The following is a 21,993-nucleotide window of genomic DNA, read 5'->3' on the forward strand; positions in this document are numbered from 1 at the left end:
ATATATATATATATATATATATATATATATATATATATATATATTTTTTTTTAGTTTCTTTACTTTAATTTTATATATATATATATATATTAGGGGTGTAACGATACGCGTATTCGTATTGAACCGTTCGGTACGACGCTTTCGGTTCGGTACGCGGTACGCATTATGCATACCGAACGGTTCGTTGGACTAATTAATTATATTTGAAAAAAAAAAAGAGAAATATAATGATATGCGTTCAACAAGGTAGCCCAATAACCCAAACGACGTAACAGGCAACGCCCCTGACACTCCCGAAGAAGAAAAAACACCAACTTATGTTTATGTTATGTTATGACTCAGTCAGGCGCTCGCTCACTCAGTACGCGCTGAAGGCTCGTTGCAAAATGGCCAATGCGTTTAACAGACTAGAAAAAGAAGATGACTCTCAAACATATTGTTTGAGATGCATGATTCCATCTATGAGCCGATCAGAGTGACATGAGAGCCCCTCCTTAGAACATTATTTGTAAATCCATGTTATGGTAAGTGTGCACGTGAAGTCTTTGCACACTTTCTGAAATCCACACTGTGGTAAGTTTGCACACTACACTAGTGCTCTGCATTCTTTCTAAAATCCTATAGTGAGGGCTTCGCGCGGTTGCTTCATTGCTTTAAAAAAAAAAAAAACACCAGCGTGAATACTTGAAACATGTCAACTCATTTACGCCGACATCACCTTATTGTGTCAGTATCTGGGAAAAGACGAAAAAAAGGAGAAACATGCACGCAACAAACTATGCCTGCAGCATTTAGACACCAGTATTATAGCTTACAGGGAATCCAAAGTGCACCCAAACACCAGACCTGTTGGTTATTTTAGGATCTTATATTTCTGGTCTGTTAAATGCATTAGACATTTTGCAATGAGCCTTCAGCGCGTGCTGAGTGAGCGAGCGCCTTAGGGTCCGTTCACATATCGCTCCTAAAAACGCGTGGAAAACGCTAAGCGCGTCTTTCTCCTCCTTTCCAAAGCGCTCGGGCAGAAGCGCTCATGAGGCGTCTGTCTTTGCTAAGCAACAATGACGTGCTCTCTCCATGAGACGCGGAAATTTCAGCGAAGGATAAATGGATTTGCAGCTCTAAAAATCGCTTGCAGTAGCTCTGCTACTAAATTTATTTCAAAATTGCAATCCATATACAACTATAATCAGCTGTTCCTTCATCTTGGCTGAGTTTTCAACGTTGTTATGGGAAAGGATGAAGCTGATTGGTTAGTTCTTGTCACATGACCCGCGGTGCGCTTGCGGCATTCTGAAAAGTTGAGATGTTTTTGCATTTTGCTGTATCTAAAACGTACCGAACCGAACCGAACCGAACCGTGACATCAGTGTATCGTATCGAACCGAACCGTGAATTTTGTGAACCGTTACACCCCTAATATATATATATATATATATATATATATATATATATATATATATATATATATATATATATATTTTTTTTTTTTTTTTTTTACAAATATGTTACTTAGGAATGTTAACATCGGGGTTTTAGGAATATGAATTGATCAGACCCATGCTTGATGTTGTTTTATTTAGTGCTGTTCAGGTTTGTTTTATTCAAGAACCGTTAATACAAAAACGCTGGTATGAAGAACGAACGGTCATCTAATTATGTTGTGCGCCTCCAGTGGCTGGTGAAGGTAATGCAGCATTCAGCGCTCATCAGTACATCGCTCCAGGAGCAGATCTCACAGCGGCGGTGGAAAGGCAGGGTGCATCCTGTAGGGAGGAGGACGTATGTCGATTCGCCGAGGTGCCTGCCTGGGAAATTGAATGAAACGCTGCAAGGGACGGCTTTTAGATATTTTTTGGGCCTGCCAATTTGGGCTCCGTTTAGTGTCGATTACATCGGTTTTTCATTCACTGTGAAATAGAGCCTTTTATTTATCCCACAAGATGGGCAATCGGGGAATGGAGGACTTGATTCCTCTGGTAAACCGACTGCAGGACGCGTTCTCTGCCATCGGACAAAATGCCAACCTGGACCTTCCTCAGATCGCAGTGGTCGGCGGTCAGAGTGCTGGGAAGAGCTCGGTATTGGAGAACTTCGTTGGGAAGTAAGTGACTGATGACAGTGACGGTCAGCATCACTCTATATCGTGCCATCCAGTATTTCTGTATAATTAATTGCTCTTCAGCACAGGACACAAGCATGTTCAGTAATCACTTATAATGCATGCTTACCAAAACCAATGTTTATTTATTATGATATCGAGTTAGTTATACTTGGCATTGCTGAGCTCAGGGAAGGTGTTATGCATTGCGCCTTAACTGACAAAATAAAGCTATTTTACCATGATTTAATTAATGCGGGACATGCAGCCCACAAACCTTGCCTTGACAGATGCTCATGGCTGTGTCCTCGCGAGACCGTCACATACACCAGCATTTTTGGGCATCCCAGGAGCGAGCTTTATGTATTAGGAAGAAATTTGTTCTTTTTGTGAAATATTATGAGATATATTTTTAATTTACGGACTGCTAATCACAGTTTTCGTGCATAAATTGAAAGCAATGTTCATTGAAAGCAATTTGGTCTTTTAAAGAGTTTTTGTCATCATTTAGGCTACTCTACGTCACGTTATTCCAAACTCATATTTCATTGCATCTATTGGCCAAGCAATGAAAGTGAATGTTGACTGAGGCTGTCAGTTTGCCTTTTGTGGTCCATGGAAGGAAGTCATACAGGTTTAGGTTCAACAACATTAGGTTCAATAAATGACAGAATATGAATGTGTTTCATAACTAAACGTAATGCTGGTGGTACACAGGTAAATTTAGCTGTGGATGTGCTCTACCATCCAAAAGTTTGAGGTAATTAGGATTTCTAAATGTTTTTGAAAGAAGACGTGTATTATGTTCACATTTATTTGATCTCAGATGCATAAAAAAATACTATATGATATTCTGTGAAATGTTAAATGCAATATTACTAAATATATATATTTTAAAAAAACCTGAGTAGTACCGGAGTAATGGCTGCTGAAAATACAGCTTTACCATAACATAAATAAATTACATTATGTACAAATTATAGTAAAGCTTTATTTTAAGGTGCTACTACTCCAGTACTGAGTGAGAAAGCAGTTGACAAACTCTACATCACCTTATTTGATTCTTGCTGGTTTATTGCAAATATTTTATCTAATATAGGCCCATACCTGTCAGAGGTTTACTAATTACCATCCTTTATCTTTTAACAGCATCATTGTTTTGTTTCTGGCTCATAGCCAGATGAGCTTTGCTTGTTTTCAGGACCAAGGACAGTTCTTTCAAAAATCGGTTCTTTCAAAAGGTTGTCTTGATTTCTTGATTTAGCTAAAATTATATGAACCAAGTAACCACACTGTTACTTGTGAGAGACACTGATCTGTAAATAAATAAATTATATATAACTTTGATTGGTAGTCCACATCCATAGCAGAATTTACTTCTATACAACCAATATTATGTTTAGTAATGAAAAATGGAATGGAATGAAATTTCAGTTTAAGCAAGAGTTGATCTGTTTTAGAGAATCATATAAATGAACAGATATGTAACATACAATTCAAATTTTGTCATCATTTATTGAACCTAATGTTGTTCCAAACCTGTATGACTTCCTTCCATGGACCACAAAAGGCAAACTGACAGCCTCATTCAACATTCACTTTCATTGCAAGGACAAAAGATGTAATCAAATATGAGTTTGCAACAACATGAGGGTGAGTAAATGATGACAGAATTTTCATTTTGGGTGACCTAACTCTTTAAAGGACTAAACTGTCACAATAATATTGGTTTAAACTTATGCACAAAAATACAATAACATTCCTTCAGGATTTTGACTATACACATATAGTGAGTATATGAGAGAAATTTTAAGCAATTAATTCAGCTCCATTTGAACATTATGTAGATAATTCTAGAGTTTCCTACTTATTCTCAAAATTATTAAAATAATTTAATATTAAAGTGACAAAATCTGTCATTTACTTGACATTGTTAGAATGTTCACATTTAAAAAAATGAGTAATTATGTCATTGTGATATATGCATTTATCATAACTGTAATAATGCATTTTTAAAATGCATATTTTCTTGTATTTACTTCATGGTGAATTGCACAGCTGATAGGAAATAACATGTATTCTAAGTGCTTAAATTACTAAAACTGCCCCTTTGCAAGTGGTGTCATTTGTTTCAGGAAATTCAAATCTAGTTATCTTATTAGGTCTCTGATGAGGAAAAGACCTTAAACCAACCTAATGTGTTTTCTTTGCTAGTCTTGTGGGCCATTGAACTGGTTTGATAGCTTTAGGCATTTGTTAGTATCTCAAGCTGGTAGAACAGCTGGCCGAGCAGCTATACCAGCTGCACACCCATGAAGAGACCAAATAAGACCAGCAAACCACGTTAGGCTGGTTTAAGCTTGTATCTCCATCAGGGATGTTTGTTTATAGGACAAAAGGAACCCAGTGTTTGTATTCGATTCAATGCATAGATCCTCATCATTGGCAGGTTGCTATTAAGTCTAGCTCGAAACATTGTGACGTTCGTCACTGCCACGTAGACCTTCATTATTATTCAGCAGGGCCTTTTTTCAGTGTTGTTGGTCACGCTACACACTGAGCTCTGTGGACACTAAAGTGTCTGTCAAGCTTGACAGCCACAAACAGATCCACTGGCAGTACAATGCTCACAGCTGTTACAAGGACAGACTTCACAATGCTGTTGGAGGACCAGTGTTTGGCATGAAATGTGGTGTGTTGCCTGGCTAGATTGACAGTTTTCACAACTGTAATACTACATTTTTTTTTTACCCTAAATAGACAGTTCACCTGAAAATCATTTGATTTATGGCAGAATGTAAATTTTTGGGTGAAGTATTCTTTTAAATATAATTTACTTATCCTCAGTTTGTTTTAAACCGTTGAAATTGAAAGATTTGGAAGATATTTCAAATGTTTGAAATGACATGAGAGTGAAGAACTGACATTTAAAGCAATACTCAAACTATGAAAAAATATTCTGTCATTTACTTAGCCTCAAGTTGTTTCAAACCATTATGAGTTTATTAGTCATCCACATTGAGTCAATAGGTCCCTGCTGACTTCTATAGTATGAAAATACCTTAATTGGTTACCAATATTCTTTAAAATATGTTCTTGTTGTGTTCAACAGAAAAAAGAAAATTAAAGCATGTTTGGGAAAAATTGAGGGTGAGTAAATTATGACAGAATTGTGATTTCTGAATCAACTGCCCGTTTAAGACAGAAAATGGCAGTTTTATGTATATATATATATATATATATATATATATATATATATATATATATATATATATGGTCAACTTTTCTTTTGGGCTCCATAATTGCATGGACAAAACAGTTGAAACATTCTTTAAAATATCTTTGCTGATGTTTTTTTTAAACATAAATAATTTCTAAGCTGACAAGATTTCTGTGGACTCTTGAATCATTTGAACCAACATGAGCTCATCCACGCTGACCAATATGGTTTATTAGACAGATGTCATTGTAAATGAGACATGGCCTTTAAAACAGAGGAAGATGCTGATGTGGCCTATCACCATGATGACGTGACAATTAATTACATGTTGTTGCATGAAGCAGGAGGATATCACAGCTGCTGTATGAATGCCATTAAACAGCCTGCAAGAGCAGATAAGACACAGTGTGTGTGTGTGTGTGTGTGTGTCAATTAATAGGAAGTGCGGCATTAAGCTGGTCATGGGTACTTGGAAATGTTTTGTTGTTAAATATATATATATATATATATATATATATATATATATATATATATATATATATATACACTTTCTCAATAGAGATTTAAATAAATAATTGTATAAATATCCTCAATAAAGAGTTCTGTTGCTTGAAAAATACTACCTATTCCCAATCTCTTGAATTTTTTACCTAATCTACATATCCAAAATTTTATGCACTGTGATTGTATTATGAAAGATATGGATTAAAAAATAGTTGTGCCCTATTCCAGTAGTGTAAAGATCTACTGCAGATAACTAACTCTTGTAAAGAGACAGAAAGCCACAGATATTTGCTGCTTTTCTATGAAAAAAAAAAAATCACTGTCACAAGTATTTTCCCAGCATTTGTCAAATTCCTAGATTATGAATCTAGACCCCTACAATGTAAATAAAAATGTAAGGTATAAAGTACCGTTATATGTAGGCTTTCCTTATATCCTACAGAATATGGATTGGATATGGATAAATAATTCACAACAGCAAAATTATATTAGCTACCTAAAAAAAGAGAGATAAGAATGTGTAAAGGCTATTTTAAACCATCTAGTCTTTGAAGTTCTTAAAGGTGGTCAGTATTGAAATGCAGTTTTTTTTTTTTTTTTTTTTTTCATTCTAAATTATATCGACTAATGTTGGAAGCACTTCTGCCTAATGGCCAGAACTCATACAGCACACTCTCACAACCCTATATCTCCAAATTTCATTACGAAGAAAGGCCTAGTTGCAAAAATACTGGCAACAGACATCTATGAAAAATTGAACTAGTGCTACTAAAATCTAGAACAAGCACAACATGTGTTATGCAATCAATTGCCGGAGCAATAGCACTGACATGTTTTTAGTTCAGTCAGTACATCTGTTCTTCACGATGAGCTGTTTTAGTGTGAACATACACTTAAGAGTCATCATTCGATTAAAAGAGTTTTTATTCACATTATTTAAATGTATTACATTTTTTGACTTGTAAAAGCAGTTTTAAACATAGCAGCGTGACTTTATAAAATTATTGTAAATTTTTTTTCATTGCTTATTTCTTTTTTAAGATTGTCCATGTTTTTATGTAATATTCGTATGCTAGATATTCACTTTGACATACTTTGCATATAAAAACAGATGTGACTCAGTGAGTGCTGCCTCCTGTACTTTTTAGGGATTTTCTGCCTCGTGGCTCTGGTATTGTCACTCGGCGCCCCCTAGTGCTGCAGCTCATCAACTGCCCTACTGGTAAATATCCTGCTTGCTATTTTACATGCATGCTTTAAGGAATAGGTCATGCAGAAATTACATTTTGCTGAAAATTAACAAGATATAGATTTGTTTGTTCATTCATCAGAGAAGATTTGGAGAAATTTAGCATTACATCACTTGCTCACCAATGTATCCTCTGCAGTGAATGGGTGCCGTCAGAATATGAGTCAAAACAGCTGATAAAAACATCACAATAAGTCTCCATTAATTCACATTTTGTGAAGTGAACAGCTATGTGTTTGTTCTAATTTTCAGCAAATTGTTATTTTTGGGTGAAGTTTTCCGTTAAGGCTAAATTAAAAAGCAATTTTATAAAACTGTATTTTCTAAATTCTTATTTCCAGAATATGCAGAGTTTTTGCAATGCAAAGGGAAGAAGTTTACCGATTTTGATGAGGTTCGTCAGGAGATTGAGGCAGAAACAGATCGCCTGACTGGCCAAAACAAAGGCATTTCACCAGTCCCTATCAATTTGCGTGTCTATTCGCCTCATGGTACCTACATTCACGAACATACAGAGGGATTTATTTAACCTTGATCAGATCTTAATATTGTGTTGCGAATAAGTATGTATTGTGAAATATCACATATAACCGTGCCACCCCTTGTTTTCATCACCAGTTTTGAATCTCACCCTTGTGGACTTGCCTGGTATGACCAAAGTGCCGGTAGGTGACCAGCCACCTGACATTGAGTTTCAGATCAGGGATATGCTAATGCAGTTTGTGACTAAGGACAACTGTTTGTTGCTGGCTGTGTCTCCGGCCAACTCTGACCTGGCCAACTCAGATGCCCTCAAGATTGCTAAGGAGGTGGACCCTCAGGGTGGGTTATCATCCAGCAATGACTAAAAACATAATAATGGCCTATTTGCAGACATACCTTTTTGTAAGGTATTGAGGTTTGTAAAGCTCTTTTCTTTTAAAAAAATCTAATCTGATCATGCATCAATGTGTGTGTGTTTTTCTGAGTAGGCATGAGAACTATAGGTGTTATCACTAAATTAGATCTAATGGATGAAGGAACGGATGCACGTGACATCCTGGAGAACAAGCTTCTTCCTTTACGCAGAGGTAAAGTCAGTCTTAAGACTGGACTTAAAGAGGTCATGAAAAACTTAAAGGGGGGGTGAAATGCTCGTTTTCACTCAATATCCTGTTAATCTTGAGTACCTATAGATTAGTACTGTATCCTTCATAACTCCAAAAAGTCCGGCTGGAGGCTTGACATGTGGGCGGAACTAAAGGACCACGAGCGCCAGTAAGCTTTTGCGTTGAGATCGTTTGGAAGTTGTGACATTACCGTGAGGAAAAAAAACCATCATCCAAAACAAACCATGGCTAACAGTCAGATTCAGCCATTTATTTATGATCCAGAATCAGATCCCGAGGCTGAAACTGAACGAGAGCAGCAGCAGCAACGACTCGCTCCGAGCGGGGCTCGAACCAGGCTCTCCGGCACGGGAGGGGACGCACTAACAAGGAGGCAGAGATATTTGAAGCAGTTTTACTCACCGCCTGCGGTTCCAACACACGATCGTGACCCTTTTTCGTTGGGACTGCATTATCCTTAAGAAATAAACGATGCGCAAATCCGTCGTCAAACTGGGCCTTGTTTGTAAAACAAGCATCTTCGAAATGCAGGGAACAAACAAAAACACTTGCACAACTCCGTTGATGCTCTGTAAAAATAAACTCCATCCACTGGTCCCTTAATGCTGTTTTTTTTTTGGTAATCTGTGCAGGGTTGTCTTGCCCTGGCAACCAAAAACACACTTCTTTTGTGACTTTTCGCGACGCTCTCGCTCTCGCTTACATTTTTACTCTGCTACACGGGAGCGTGCGCTCTTCCGGCAGAAGTGCCGTAGGAACCATATAAGTAAAAATTCCGCTCCATCTAACGTCACACAGAGCCATACTCGAAAAAAACGTTCCGAAACTTGTGACAATCCGGAAGAGGTATTTTTGGAACAGAAATACTCCTTCAAACGTACAACTTAATTTATGAAACTTTGTCCATGTTTAGCATGGGAATCCAACTCTTTAACAGTGTAAAAAAACTCAGTATGCATGAAATAGCATTTCACCCCCCCTTTAAATAACAATGAACATTCCCAGGCCTGAAAGAGTGAAGGAATATATATGTATTTCTGTGATTTCTGGCTACCAGTTTCACTTACTCTGAAAACAACATGAGTCATTTGTGTTAAAAAAACGTATAAATGCTATATATCAGTATATATCAAAAGATCTTGAGCAGACAGTGCAACAATGGTAAAAGCACATTTATTCACACTTCTTCTTGTGTGTTGTGTCATTACTGTTGGACTTTTTGTTTTAAAAAAAAATTATTACAGCAAACAAACTGTAATAAAACGTATTAATGACGTAATCTGTCCCTCTTTGCTAATTTTACCCTGTGTTTTCACCGGACGCTACTAAAGACAACAGAACGGTGTGGGGGTTATGGCCCTGCCTGATAATAAACCTATCTTAACTATCTACATAACTTTTAGAAACCTAGCATTAGTAGATGATAAAGAAATCTGTGTCTGGGCTCTTGAAAACAAAATATAGGTCAGGAAAAAAATTAATATTTTGAATAAATGTATTTGTCTATAAGTGCACAGAAAAACTTCAAAGGAATTACTGTTATTGCTCAACGATTGATGCAACACACATCATGGTCATCATATAGACACCAATAATAACAAAACTCCATCATAACTGAACATTAAATGTCTATCTCTTCACATATTTCATATTTAAAAGCTTATTATAGATAGTCCAGATAGTCCACCTTGTGAAAGTAATTTAACAGCTACAGTTCTGCAAAGATAATGTGATGTGTTTGTTGATTTTAGTTATGACTACCTCCAATGTACTACATTTGTTCATGCTGACTGCCTGTAACAATGTCAAACTGGATGTTCCCTGTAGGCTACATTGGGGTTGTGAACCGCAGTCAGAAGGACATTGATGGCAAGAAGGACATCAATGCTGCAATAGCAGCGGAGAGGAAGTTCTTCCTCACCCACCCAGCCTACAGACACCTGGCTGATCGCATGGGGACTCCCTACCTGCAGAAAGTTCTTAACCAGGTAGAATGACTCCGAGAGCCACTCGTGCAAATGTTTTTCTGCAACTGTTCTGGCTGTTGTTGAAATAATTTTGACTATAAAAAAAGATGTTGACTACAGTAGTAACCAATGGTTTCTATTCTCATCTAGCAATTAACTAACCACATCCGAGACACTCTGCCAGGACTGAGGAATAAACTTCAGAGCCAGCTGCTGTCTATTGAGAAAGAGGTGGAGGAGTACAAGCATTTCTGTCCCGATGATCCTTCTCGCAAAACCAAGGCTCTGCTACAGTGAGTCTGATGTGTGTTGCACATTTGAACATTTACAGCCCGTGCACACAAACTACTGTTTAAAAGTTAGGGGCCTTTTTTTTAATGATTAGTTTTTTTTGTTATTGTTGATCGAAATTCATATTTTTATTCAGCAAGGATTTGATCAATGACAGTAAAGACATTAATGATAATGTGCAGAAGAAGTCTATTTAAAAAAATACTGTTCTCTTGAACTTTCTATTCATGAAAGAATCCAGGAAAAGAAAAAATATATATATTACCATTTTCAGAAAAATATTAACTGTTTTCACCACTGATTAAAAAAATATTGAGCAAAAGTTAACAAAATTCAGAATTACCATCATAGGAATACATTACATTTTAAAAGTATATTAAAATAAAAATAAAAATAGTTATTTTAATTGATAATAATATTTCAAATATTTCTAAGCATTGGAGACTGAGTTTATGTGGGAAAATATGTGACTTCACTGACTTGCACCAAAAGAAAACTCAGCGTTCTCTGGTTTAAAGGATGGTGCAGCAGTTCGCAGTGGATTTTGAGAAGTGCATTGAGGGTTCAGGAGATCAGGTGGACACAGTGGAGCTGTCCGGAGGTGCAAGGATCAATCGCATCTTCCATGAGCGCTTCCCCTTTGAGCTGGTTAAGGTAATTTCATCATACTGTTGTTCTCTAAGAGGAAAACATATCAAGTAAGTGTTTCTCTGTCTATTAATGATGACTAGATGGAGTTTGATGAGAAAGAGCTGCGTAAGGAGATCAGTTACGCCATCAAGAACATCCACGGAATCAGGTGTGCATCAGCCTCTGCCTCAAACGCACACAAGTCACGCACATTCAACAGCTCTGCTGCTCTGAGATCAAACTCGCTTTAATGGTACTGTGACATTCTGAGCAACTGCTCGCTAGATATGAAGAACTGTACGGTGAAAACCATACCATGAGTATCAACTGCAATGACAAAGTGATCAGTAACTGAAAAAGGTCTCTGACTCCTCTGTTCATCCCTTTCACTTGTCAGGACCGGTCTGTTTACTCCAGACATGGCCTTTGAGACTATTGTTAAACGGCAGATTGCAAAGATCAAGGAGCCGTGTCAGAAATGTGTGGACCTTGTCATCACTGAGCTGGTCAATACAGTCAGGCAGTGCACCAAGAAGGTAAAAGTCCATGTCTGTCTACAGCATACAGCTTCATACACACTACAATCCAAAACATTTTAAACACTTTTATTCTGCAGTGTTGCATTAAATTGATCAGAAGTGATAGTTAAGATGTGTATAAGGTTACAAAAGATTTCTATTTTTAATAAATGCTGTCTGTTTATCAAAGAATTTTGGAATCACAGTCTCCACAAAACAATTGAGCAGCACAACTATTTTGGTAAAAATAAGAAATGTATTTTGAGCTACAAATAAGCATATTAGAATGATTTCTGAAAGATCATGTGAACAGCATGATCTGAACAATTAAGCTTTACTTTCAAAGAAATAAATTACATTTTAATATATGTTCAAATGGGGGGGGGGGGGGGGGGGGTAAAATAAATATTTTACATTAGTCTTCATTGTCTTTATGCATATTATAATTTCTTATTTTAATTCATGTTATGTTGGGGGTGAATCTTTTCCAGACCTGTTTTTCCGTAAGCTCCATTCTTAAGGCCCCGAAGAATTTATTTTCATTCTTTGTTTCGGGACCAAATTAGTTTGAAAAGGCTGAGCGACAGTACACTATTAACAAACTTTCCAACACCCTCGTGCTGCTGGAGGCGGGGTGTAGATTAATGTAAATGTGTCACACTGCTCACGCATAGCGCCTAAACATAACAAAGATGAAATGAAGAAGTGTAGGCAGTCTATGCTTCATTGCAATTTCTCTCTAGGAATTAAATACTTTCTCTGGATCTTTAAAGTCTCTACTTGAGCGATTGTGTGAATGTGTGAATGGAGCTGCCGAAACAAACTCAAAATGAACTTAATTTCAGCCTGATTTTGTTCGAAACGACATCATATTTCTAACTGATAATCACTGAAATCCTTGTCCATTTGTTTGAAGTAATAAGGTTAACTTAAGCAAGAAGCCCTGCTTCTTATCTCAGTGGTTGTAGGTGATCCAGTATGTGTTGTTGTTTTTTTACTTGGGGCAGTTGGCTCAGTACCCCATGCTTAGAGAGGAAATGGAGAGGATTGTCACCCAGCACATCCGCGATCGAGAGAGTCGCACTAAGAATCAGGTACAGCCTTTCTACCACAAGCCCCTCACGTACAAACTCATGTGGTAAAATTGAAAAACAAGTAGTGACATGTATTCTTTTCCTGCCACTAGGTCATGTTGCTAATTGACATCGAGCTAGCCTACATGAACACCAATCATGAGGATTTCATCGGTTTTGCAAAGTAAGAACTTTATTAACCATTTACTTACATTATTATTTGTCACCTTAAAATGCAAACAGCTAGAAGAGGAGATCAGCAGGTTCATAGAAAATAATACTGAAAATGTTATTCAGTCGATGCTTTCTAAAGAGCAATTCTATGGAGTAAAGGACCATCATTAAATGAGCTGAGCCTAAGAATCTGATTGTATCCTCTGTCATCCCTATATATTTACAGTAGACCTGCAGGCTGATTCATAAAGACATGCTAAATATAACTGTACAATAGTTTTACAGTTTAAAAGTGTCTGTTCGCCATACATTTTAGTTCATATTCTTACCTTCTATCAGTTAGACTTTTATTAATCCTTTGTCCTATTGTGAGTTTGGTGATAGTCTAGTGTGTGGACCAGCAGAAGCCATTCTGTTCAGCTTTTCTAATTTAACATGTAAAGGTAGTCAACTAAAGGTTGGAATACATTACAGTTCTTTTGTACAGATCTTAGCCTGGATTTATAGTCTGGATGAGTTGATGCTAGTCAGTCAGTATTTTGAGCATGTTCAAAGAAACACAGACTCCAGGTTTTTTTAGCTTCAGACTGATTCCATCCGATCAGAGGATATCAGAAATGTCTGATACTTTGAACCAATTTTAGAGCACATTTTTGTGTCAAGTTTTTGTGTGAGTTTGTTGTGTTCAGATTCTGTTTGACTTATAAGTCATAGTATGTGATTCGTGCATGTCGGAAACGATATGCCCGCAGTGGTTTCATATTTTGAACGCTCATTAGAAAATGTAAACATTTATTATTTATCATACTTACAGGTTGTGATTCAGTGGATCAGCTGGTCCAAATAAACTGGATAATGAGCCATCTTTCAAGAGCAAGCGTTCTGTGAATCCCACGTTAAACTCATCGAAATTATAGAAACAATCGTTAGTAAAATGACGGGAACACAAAAAAAGATTGGGGTTGTACTGCTGTGAGTTTGAACCACTGATTCTTTACAGCCTCATCATTCGGAAGTGAGAATAAAACAAATGTCCTTTCAAAGCGTAGGATACTGCCAGTTATTTCTTTCGGGACACAATAACTTTACTTATCATGCACTTCCAGCTTTACAACTTTGCAGATAGTTTACCTTCACATAAAGGTGCATTATGCACTACATATGAAAGGCATGATTGGAAGTGGAATAATAGGGGCATTTTAAGATGGTGTGTATTCCAACCTTTAGGAGGTGTTGCTGGTTATGATTATGAAGAAGTCTGATGGTGATATCAGTATCTGCTTTTAACAATGACCCCCAAAATCACTCAAATGGTCTTGTGGCTATTGGATATCCATTAGTTCCAATCATTTTGTGTTCTTTATAGATATTTAGATCATATATATTTTTTTCTGTTTATCCCTTCAGCGCCCAGCAGAGAAGCAGTCAGATGAATAAGAAGAAGGCTGCTGGCAACCAGGTAAGCCCAAGCCAGAATGAACATGTCCTGCATGCATCACACAGCCTGGACAGATGTTCGCTACCTCACTCAAACATTACTTATGTGGGAACAGCAGACACAGGTCTATAATTGGACACTGCATCACTCAGTGTCAGTCATTTTATGAGATTTAAGTGACTGACAACAGTGGTGGGTGTTGTTTTGTAAAATGCTGTTTAAAGGTTAGACATGATTAGGAAGAGCTTGGTGGAAGTGCTTTGTCATCCAGTGGCAAACATGGAGAGAGAAGCGACTCAATTAAAGAATTACTTGATCGGTTAGTATATAACATATAGATTGACCATGCAATTTAATCTGATACCTGTATCCTCCATTATACCATGAACGGCTTCATCCAAAATGAGAAGCTGAAGAAATGTATATGATGGAGAGGTTTCCGTCAAAATCAAAGCAAATGTGAATCGTGTTAATGCTGTGAATTAGTTACTGTACTTAGCATATTTCTGCTACTTTTGTGTTCTGTTCATCTTGTCTGTTCTCACTACTGCCTTTTTCAGTTTGTGATTACCTATCTTAAACTCTGTCTTTGCTTTGCTCCTGTTGCTATGGCAACACACCTCAGGATGAGATAATGGTAAGTGTGCATAGACTGCAGCCTAGTTGCGTGTGTATGTGTGTGTAATTTAGTGTGATTGTGTCTGCTAATTCACTTTTGCCTATTAATATAAATGGAAAAATAGCATTACAAGTTGATTATTATGGTACTAATTGTGGTGTATTTGTTTAAAGTAAAAAACACAAATAGCTTTTCATGATCATCAATTAATCCTGACCTTTTCCGATAAAGTTGAGTGATTTCACACAATGCCACTGCACTGGAGAAGCTGCTGGAAACCCATTACATTTCTGAGAGATGTAGCTCATCTGTAAGAAACATGACGTTCACTTCTCAGAGGACAAATGTACTGAACAAATATAGTACGCCTTAAATGCACTGTAGGTTATTTTGGGGTAAAAATAAGTGTGGTGAAAGTAAAGCCTGAAAGCATACACTAATCAATTACAGTCGGAAATGCTGAGAAGTGTTTTTTTTTTTTTTTACCTTTACACCTGAAAAGGTACACGTGTTTAAAAGCATACCAAATACTAAGAATTTCTGATAGATTCTGATAGTATATGTAGATTCTTGATGTGATTTATTTTCCTTGTAATACTAACAATAAATAATAAATTGTAATACTGACAATATAATTTTACAAGTTTACAAATTTAACAAGTTCTGGATAATTATATTAATTTGTAATAATATAAAACTTTATTTGAAATTATACACACAAACACTAATCATCCCCTTGGAATTATAAGGTTCTATCTGACACTTTTGTCAAAATTAAGTTCACATGTTCTTGTTCTGTGACAACTTATTTACATTATGTGATGTTTTTTTAAAGTTGTGTACATTTTGGGACTTTTTATTGAAAAAACAAAAAGGTTCTATCTACAGAAGCCTATGGAACACAAAAGCTTTGAAGCTCAATATCTCAAAACTGCTCAGAACGCAGATAGAACCTTATAATTCCTAGGGTACGTAATGTTCAAAGAATTTGGGTCTGTAAGATTTTTTTATATTTTTGAAAGTATTCTCTTATAGGGTTATGACAGTTATTATCCCCTATAATCCACGTTTCCCTGTGTTCAGGTGATCCGAAAGGGTTGGCTGACCATCAATAACATTGGCATCATGAAAGGAGGAGCGAAGGAATATTGGTTTGTCCTGACCGCTGAGAATCTGTCCTGGTACAAAGATGATGAGGTGAGTACCCTCTTTTTCTTCTTGGTTCCTTTTCATTTAGCAATGCTTTTTTCTGAAGCAACTCACAGTATAATCTGTATAGTGCCAGTTGCCCTGGAGCAGCCTTTTTTTCTTTTCGTATATTCTGGGCTTTGTATTTTAATATTATTTCCACCAGAAGTAAGGCTATATTTAGTCTGTTTCACAAAAGCATCTTATCCTAGGTAAGGTAACCCTTTCTGGAAATGCACCCCCCCCCCCCCAAAAAAAAAAAAGAGAATTGAGATGGATGAGGTCATACAGTATAAATAAGTGCATTAGTGCATTCTGGTTCTTATTTCCGTAATGGCCAGGCATTTTGCCATCTTGGCGGTCTGATCAAGCACAGGTGTTATGGTACCGTTGTGACCCCCGCCCCACCCCTGCTGTCAGTCCAGACTGGAGGCATGAGGAGAAGCAGACCAGGGGCTGGTGGGAGGTCTGCTCTGGGGGTTGGGAAGGTGGCATATGGTTTTCATTACCATACATACCAGATTTTGATCCAACATTTCCCAAAAGACCTCACTCTAGTTAGTTTGAGCATGCAGAGAAAGTCATTTTAAAACAAAGGAGTTCCTGGTCCAAAGTGGCTTACTGTTTAGAAAAAAATATCAGTTTTGTATAGAATTGTTTTTCATTTAAACTTCCTTTTTACAAACCACAGTTATGTCCTGCTCATGCCAAAACAATTTCCTTGAGGTCCAAGTGGATGAAATAAGAGTCCAAACCATGACAATTATACTCAGAGAAAAATACTTTTATTTTCCATCAAATCAACTTTTCACTTTCTTTCTTTCTTTCTTTCTTTCTTTCTTTCTTTCTTTCTTTCTTTCTTTCTTTCTTTCTTTCTTTCTTTCTTTCTTTCTTTCTTTCTTTCTTTTTACATTTCCATGCTTACTCTTATAGACATTTAATGTTTTATATATACAGTAATGCTAATTTGAATATTATACACACACACACACACAATTTGAATATTATATACACACACACACACACACACACACACACACACATATATATATGTGAAACATCAGATATATAAAACATCAGATGTCTATAACAGAGTAATAAAATAGTTATTACTCTTAATATTATTATTTAGAATGAAAAACACACATGCACTATATATATATATATATATATATTTATATATATACATTTTTATGTAAAAAATATATACAGACCGAGAGAGAGAGAGAGAGAGAGAGAGAGAGAGATTAATTTTTTTGCATTTCAGAATAAAAAATGAAGCAAAAAATAAAAATTAATAAGCAAGTATGCATTTCTTACTTAACTCAATTATTTGCATAACTTAATAGATTTTTCTGCAAAGGAGGTTCTGTTGAGGGCAAGCTTTGTCAGATTTTGCTAACTTTGCTGTGTAATCCACTTCCCAAAAGACACTTAAATACTCAGACATTACTTCGCACATGATAGCACATTTCCACTGACGTACAGAGACATGATGATGAGAATATTGATGAACAGAACGAATTGATGTGTGTGTACCCCCCACACAGCCTAACCAATGTGCAGACTACTGTACAATCTCTACGCCCTGAACAGGTAGTCTGAACACTGGGAAAGCGGGGCGGGCATGATGCTTCATGGGGAGATGAGATGAGTCCAACAGCACTAAGGAATGAATGTGTACAAAACATTAAAGATCATGATGTACACCACATACACATACATGCACATATTGTGTTAATGAACTTTTTTTTTTTTTCTTTTTTGGTGAAAGCAACCACTCCCTTTCACATAAGCAAATGTTCTGTTTTCCAAGTATTTTTGTAAGTGAGCATGGAAGAAAAGGAGATAGGAAAGTTCAATCATTTTGAATCTGAATGAAAATGCTGCTTTACAGTAGGCGGTTTGTCACGAATTCCTTCAGTTTGCCTATGTAGCTGTTTGATAATATCTATCCAGCCCATAGTCCCTCCTTAACTTCATACTTTCAGATCTGTTTTTACCATATGTAAACTATAAAAACTATAAAAGGGCAAAAATTACCTCAAAGTCCATGCATCTGTTCCAGTCAGATTTGTCATTAGACATTCCAATTGTCCTCCGAAAACCGTCATCCATCCTTTTCTCTGTCTCTGTCTCTCTTTTTCTCTGGCTCCGTTTGGCTGGAAGTCCGAGTGTGTGAGATGCCAAAAGAGTGGTAGGTGAGTGGGGGAGGAGGAGGAGAGGAGGGTCCTTTAAAACCTCTGAGTGTTTGATGGTGGAACGAGAAGGCGAAAGAATGTGGGTGGCAAGAAGAGTTGGGTTTCCTGGCCCTTTCACCCCCGTCGACTCATAAATCCCTCTAAGATCAGCAGCAAAATCTTTGAAAACAGATATACAAAAAGTATACATTGTATACATAAAAAACATTCGTTTGTAACACACAGTGTCTTTCAAATGAGGATTTTTCAAAATCGACGTGGCAGAATTTTGACTCCTGAAAGGGCTGAGAAGAGGGAGAGGGAGAGGGAGAGAAAGAGGTGGAGCTTTTTTCCATTCCCCCCCCCGCCTTAAGTTTATTTTTCTATTCTCATTCAACAGGAAGTGAGAGGTCAGAGGTCACAAAAGAGTAATACGAGAAAAGCTGGTACTGATGAAGACCTGTCAGACTCAGCATTTGCTTTGAGATGTAATTCTGACATCTGTGTATGTTTATGTGTGTGTGTATGTGTGTGTGTGTGTGTGTGTGGGTGGGTGATGTTGCTGACTGAGTTTCTTGGCATGGAGATGGAATTGTAATTTCTCCAGATGTGTAGTCCTGTGGTCTGGACCTCTCTTCATGCTGCTATTTATTCTGAAGCTCACTTCCTCTGCTCGTACTGGATAAAGGGCTCTTTATACTGGCTTACGGCCCCCCTAATGATCACACACACACAAGGATTCAAGTTTTAAAACAGAGGTAGACGAGGTGCCTCTGAAGTTAGTTCACATCGGGGCTGAAGTTCACGCTCACCGCAGAATGTTCCTCTGAAATGCAGAAGGGTTCTTATTAAATGTGGAGACAGTGACACAGTGGTGACCTTCAAACGAGAGTTATTAATTATAGTCACACCGTTTGATCCATCCTTGGGCTCCCTTTACATTGGTTTTTGTGGACATTAATCTCAGTTTGGTTGGAAAGTTTATTGTCACAAGATGACACCGTCTGCGGTTCTGAAGCCTTGTGTTTGAAAATCAGTCTGAATTTATGAGGAATGTTCTGGGTTCAAGATAGGGTCAGCTTTTTTGACAGCATCTTTGCCATGCTGGAGATTACCACACACTTTTTCAATAATTTGTAACAACAAGCAAAAATGTTTTTACAGCAATGCAGTAACAGTAGAAGACTAAAGTCTATGAATAGTCTAGTAGCTATGCATCAAGATTATATTTGTTAACATGAGACTAGTGGGATAAAGTCACTTGGTCACTGTCTTTTTATCAAGGTTGGAAAAAAACTCTGCAAGACTGTGGCTATCCAAGACTGACGTTGGCCACCCCTGCCTTACAGTGTGTTTACACCAAATGCAAATTTAATTATTCAAGGAGTAGGTTACATGCAAAGTCAATGCAAAGACACGAATAGTGGCGATATCATGCCAGGCGATGCAAATGACGTGAAATTCGTGGCACGTTAGTCGCGAACGTGAGATATTCACCTCAAACGCATCTTATGTGCAAGTTAAAAATTTCAACTCGAGCAGAAAATTTGCCTGATTTGTTTTTCACGCAAGCCAATCAGCAAAGAGCTTATTGGCACATCTGATTGAATCAGTAAATGGAGGATTACATTATTATAGTTGTTTGCGGGCACCCCAAAATATATTATACATCTTCACCGAGTTGTGTGCGCCTCTGTATGGTGCTGTGAGCCCAGACATGTCTGCGTTTCACTTTCCGGCGTTTTTGGGAATTCCACAACAGATACAAAGCAGCAATCATATTTATCTTCATCATGACTGATTACTTGCAGGATGTTCTTCACCTCATGCGAATAAAAACATAGCGTGAGTGACTTTGGTTAAAATTCCTCAATTGTTGTGTAAAACAACACAGTTTTATCTTGTCAAAAACAGCTCAGTTCAAAGCGAGCTGTTTCGTTGCATGTCTCTTTAAATGATAATGAGCTACTCTCTTCTGTGGGGGGTGTGACACAAGACATGTGAAGTGCTGCCTTGGACTCTAGTTTAGAGGTGGTCTTATTCAATTAGCTATCTATGTAGAAACCGGCTGCAAATTGAAACAGCTCACTGGATAACACTGGATGACTCAAGACAGCCTGTAATAAACTGGCTGCATGTTTTGTTTTCAGTTTTCTGAGCTGGCAGACATGCCAGAATCCTGACTAAATGCAAAAAACAAAAACAAAAAAAAAAGTGAAACTTTCATCTGATGTCCTCTTAAGATCAGTGGATCTTAAGTTTAGTGCCCATCTGCCAAAAATGCCTAATGATCATTCACTGAAAATCAAATACATCAGCTCTGTTCCTGGATTCTCCATGCACAGACATCCACTGCGATTTTTTTGAAACTTTCCGTGATTCAATGCTTTTGTTTCCCCAGACTTGGGAGTCTCTCTAAAGTCTGTTATTTTTGGTTAGCGTGCAGTGGAGGAAAATTATCATAAATTACAGGGTAAAATGCTGAACCAAAGAATATGAATGCTGGTCTAAGAAATGCACGGAATTCCTTTTTTTTTTCTTTTTTTTTTTTTAAATGGGGGGTTGGGGTGGTTAACAGGACAGTTGAGAAAAGATCACATAAAAAAGAGAGATGGGCATTTAGTATTTTGCACCTTGCATGCAGTGTTGTAAACATTAACTACATTGACTACTGTAAGTTAAGGTGGGGTATCAGTGAAAAATGTTCTTTACATTTTCATGTTTGTTTTTACACCACAATTAGCCTAGGTATCATTTTATTTGCCACAACAAATCTGCAACACAATATGAATAAATTCACAATTGTTAAGTACAACTGATATTTTTATAGTTTTGTGTTGAAGGCTGAAGTGCATTCATCTGGTTGTTTGTAAGTAGATGACTCTTCTAATATGTGGATGCTTCACACTGTTAACATGCAAGTGTTTTCATCTTTACTCCCTCTACTCCTCCTACACGCTTCATTGTGTCATCTCTCTGCTCTCACTTTTATATTTAAAAGAAATGAGCATCAATAAGAATGACAAATCAACCATTTTCTCTTCCCTTTAGGTTTATCTTTAAGAGCAGAGTTTAATTCAGTTTATACAGGATTTCAGTTTCTAGCTTGTGTGTAGCTGATTAAGTTTGTGAGTCATAAAGCATGTGTGCTCAGTGTGTATCACAGGCTTCCAGTGTGGAATCACTACTCACATCACAAGTATTTGTTAACCCTTTAGTGTTATAGCTGATGGGGCCGACATGTCAGAACTGTGGTGTTTCATTCCTCTGAATTTGTAACGTGTTCATACAGATTTAGCTGTATAAGTATTGGTGTATTCTGCTTTTGCCATATAGTTACAGCAAATAACTTTTTCATTGTGCTCATTGCCCCCTGCAGGAGAAAGAGAAGAAGTACATGCTTCCATTGGACAACCTGAAGCTCAGAGATATAGAGAAGAGTTTCATGTCAAGCAAGCACGTGTTCGCTCTCTTTAACACTGAACAGAGGTTAGAGAAAATATTTTACTCACTGCAGAGCTCTCTGAAATAAAGAAATACATTAATATCCACAATGCATAATTCATTTTAATATAAACTGCAATTTCTTGAATTGTCTTATGCGCACAAAAGCTGCATTCATTTGATCAAAAACAAAGTAAAAACAGTAAAACTATGAAATATTTGTACAATTTAAAATCGTAATTTATAACCGTTTGAATGTATTTTACAATGTAATATATTCTTATGATG

The 21,993-nt window shown here is 37.0% G+C and overlaps 1 protein-coding gene across 1 annotated transcript; it reads left to right on the forward strand.

Moving 5' to 3' along the window:
- Positions 1-1,718: 1,718 nt before the first annotated feature.
- Positions 1,719-21,987, forward strand: LOC127996802 (dynamin-1-like). The gene is made up of 16 exons (XM_052591973.1): positions 1,719-2,104; positions 6,974-7,047; positions 7,416-7,565; positions 7,693-7,896; positions 8,046-8,144; positions 10,011-10,171; positions 10,301-10,443; positions 10,960-11,095; positions 11,173-11,240; positions 11,469-11,607; positions 12,597-12,683; positions 12,776-12,846; positions 14,244-14,295; positions 14,900-14,911; positions 15,977-16,090; positions 21,641-21,987. The coding sequence occupies exons 1-16, from the start codon at positions 1,944-1,946 to the stop codon at positions 21,791-21,793; spliced, it is 1,824 nt and encodes a 607-aa protein (XP_052447933.1). The 5' UTR covers positions 1,719-1,943; the 3' UTR covers positions 21,794-21,987.
- The last annotated feature ends 6 nt before the right edge of the window (positions 21,988-21,993 follow it).

This window comes from Carassius gibelio, chromosome A5, assembly GCF_023724105.1.
Source record: "Carassius gibelio isolate Cgi1373 ecotype wild population from Czech Republic chromosome A5, carGib1.2-hapl.c, whole genome shotgun sequence".
Classification (NCBI taxonomy): Eukaryota; Metazoa; Chordata; class Actinopteri; order Cypriniformes; family Cyprinidae; genus Carassius; species Carassius gibelio.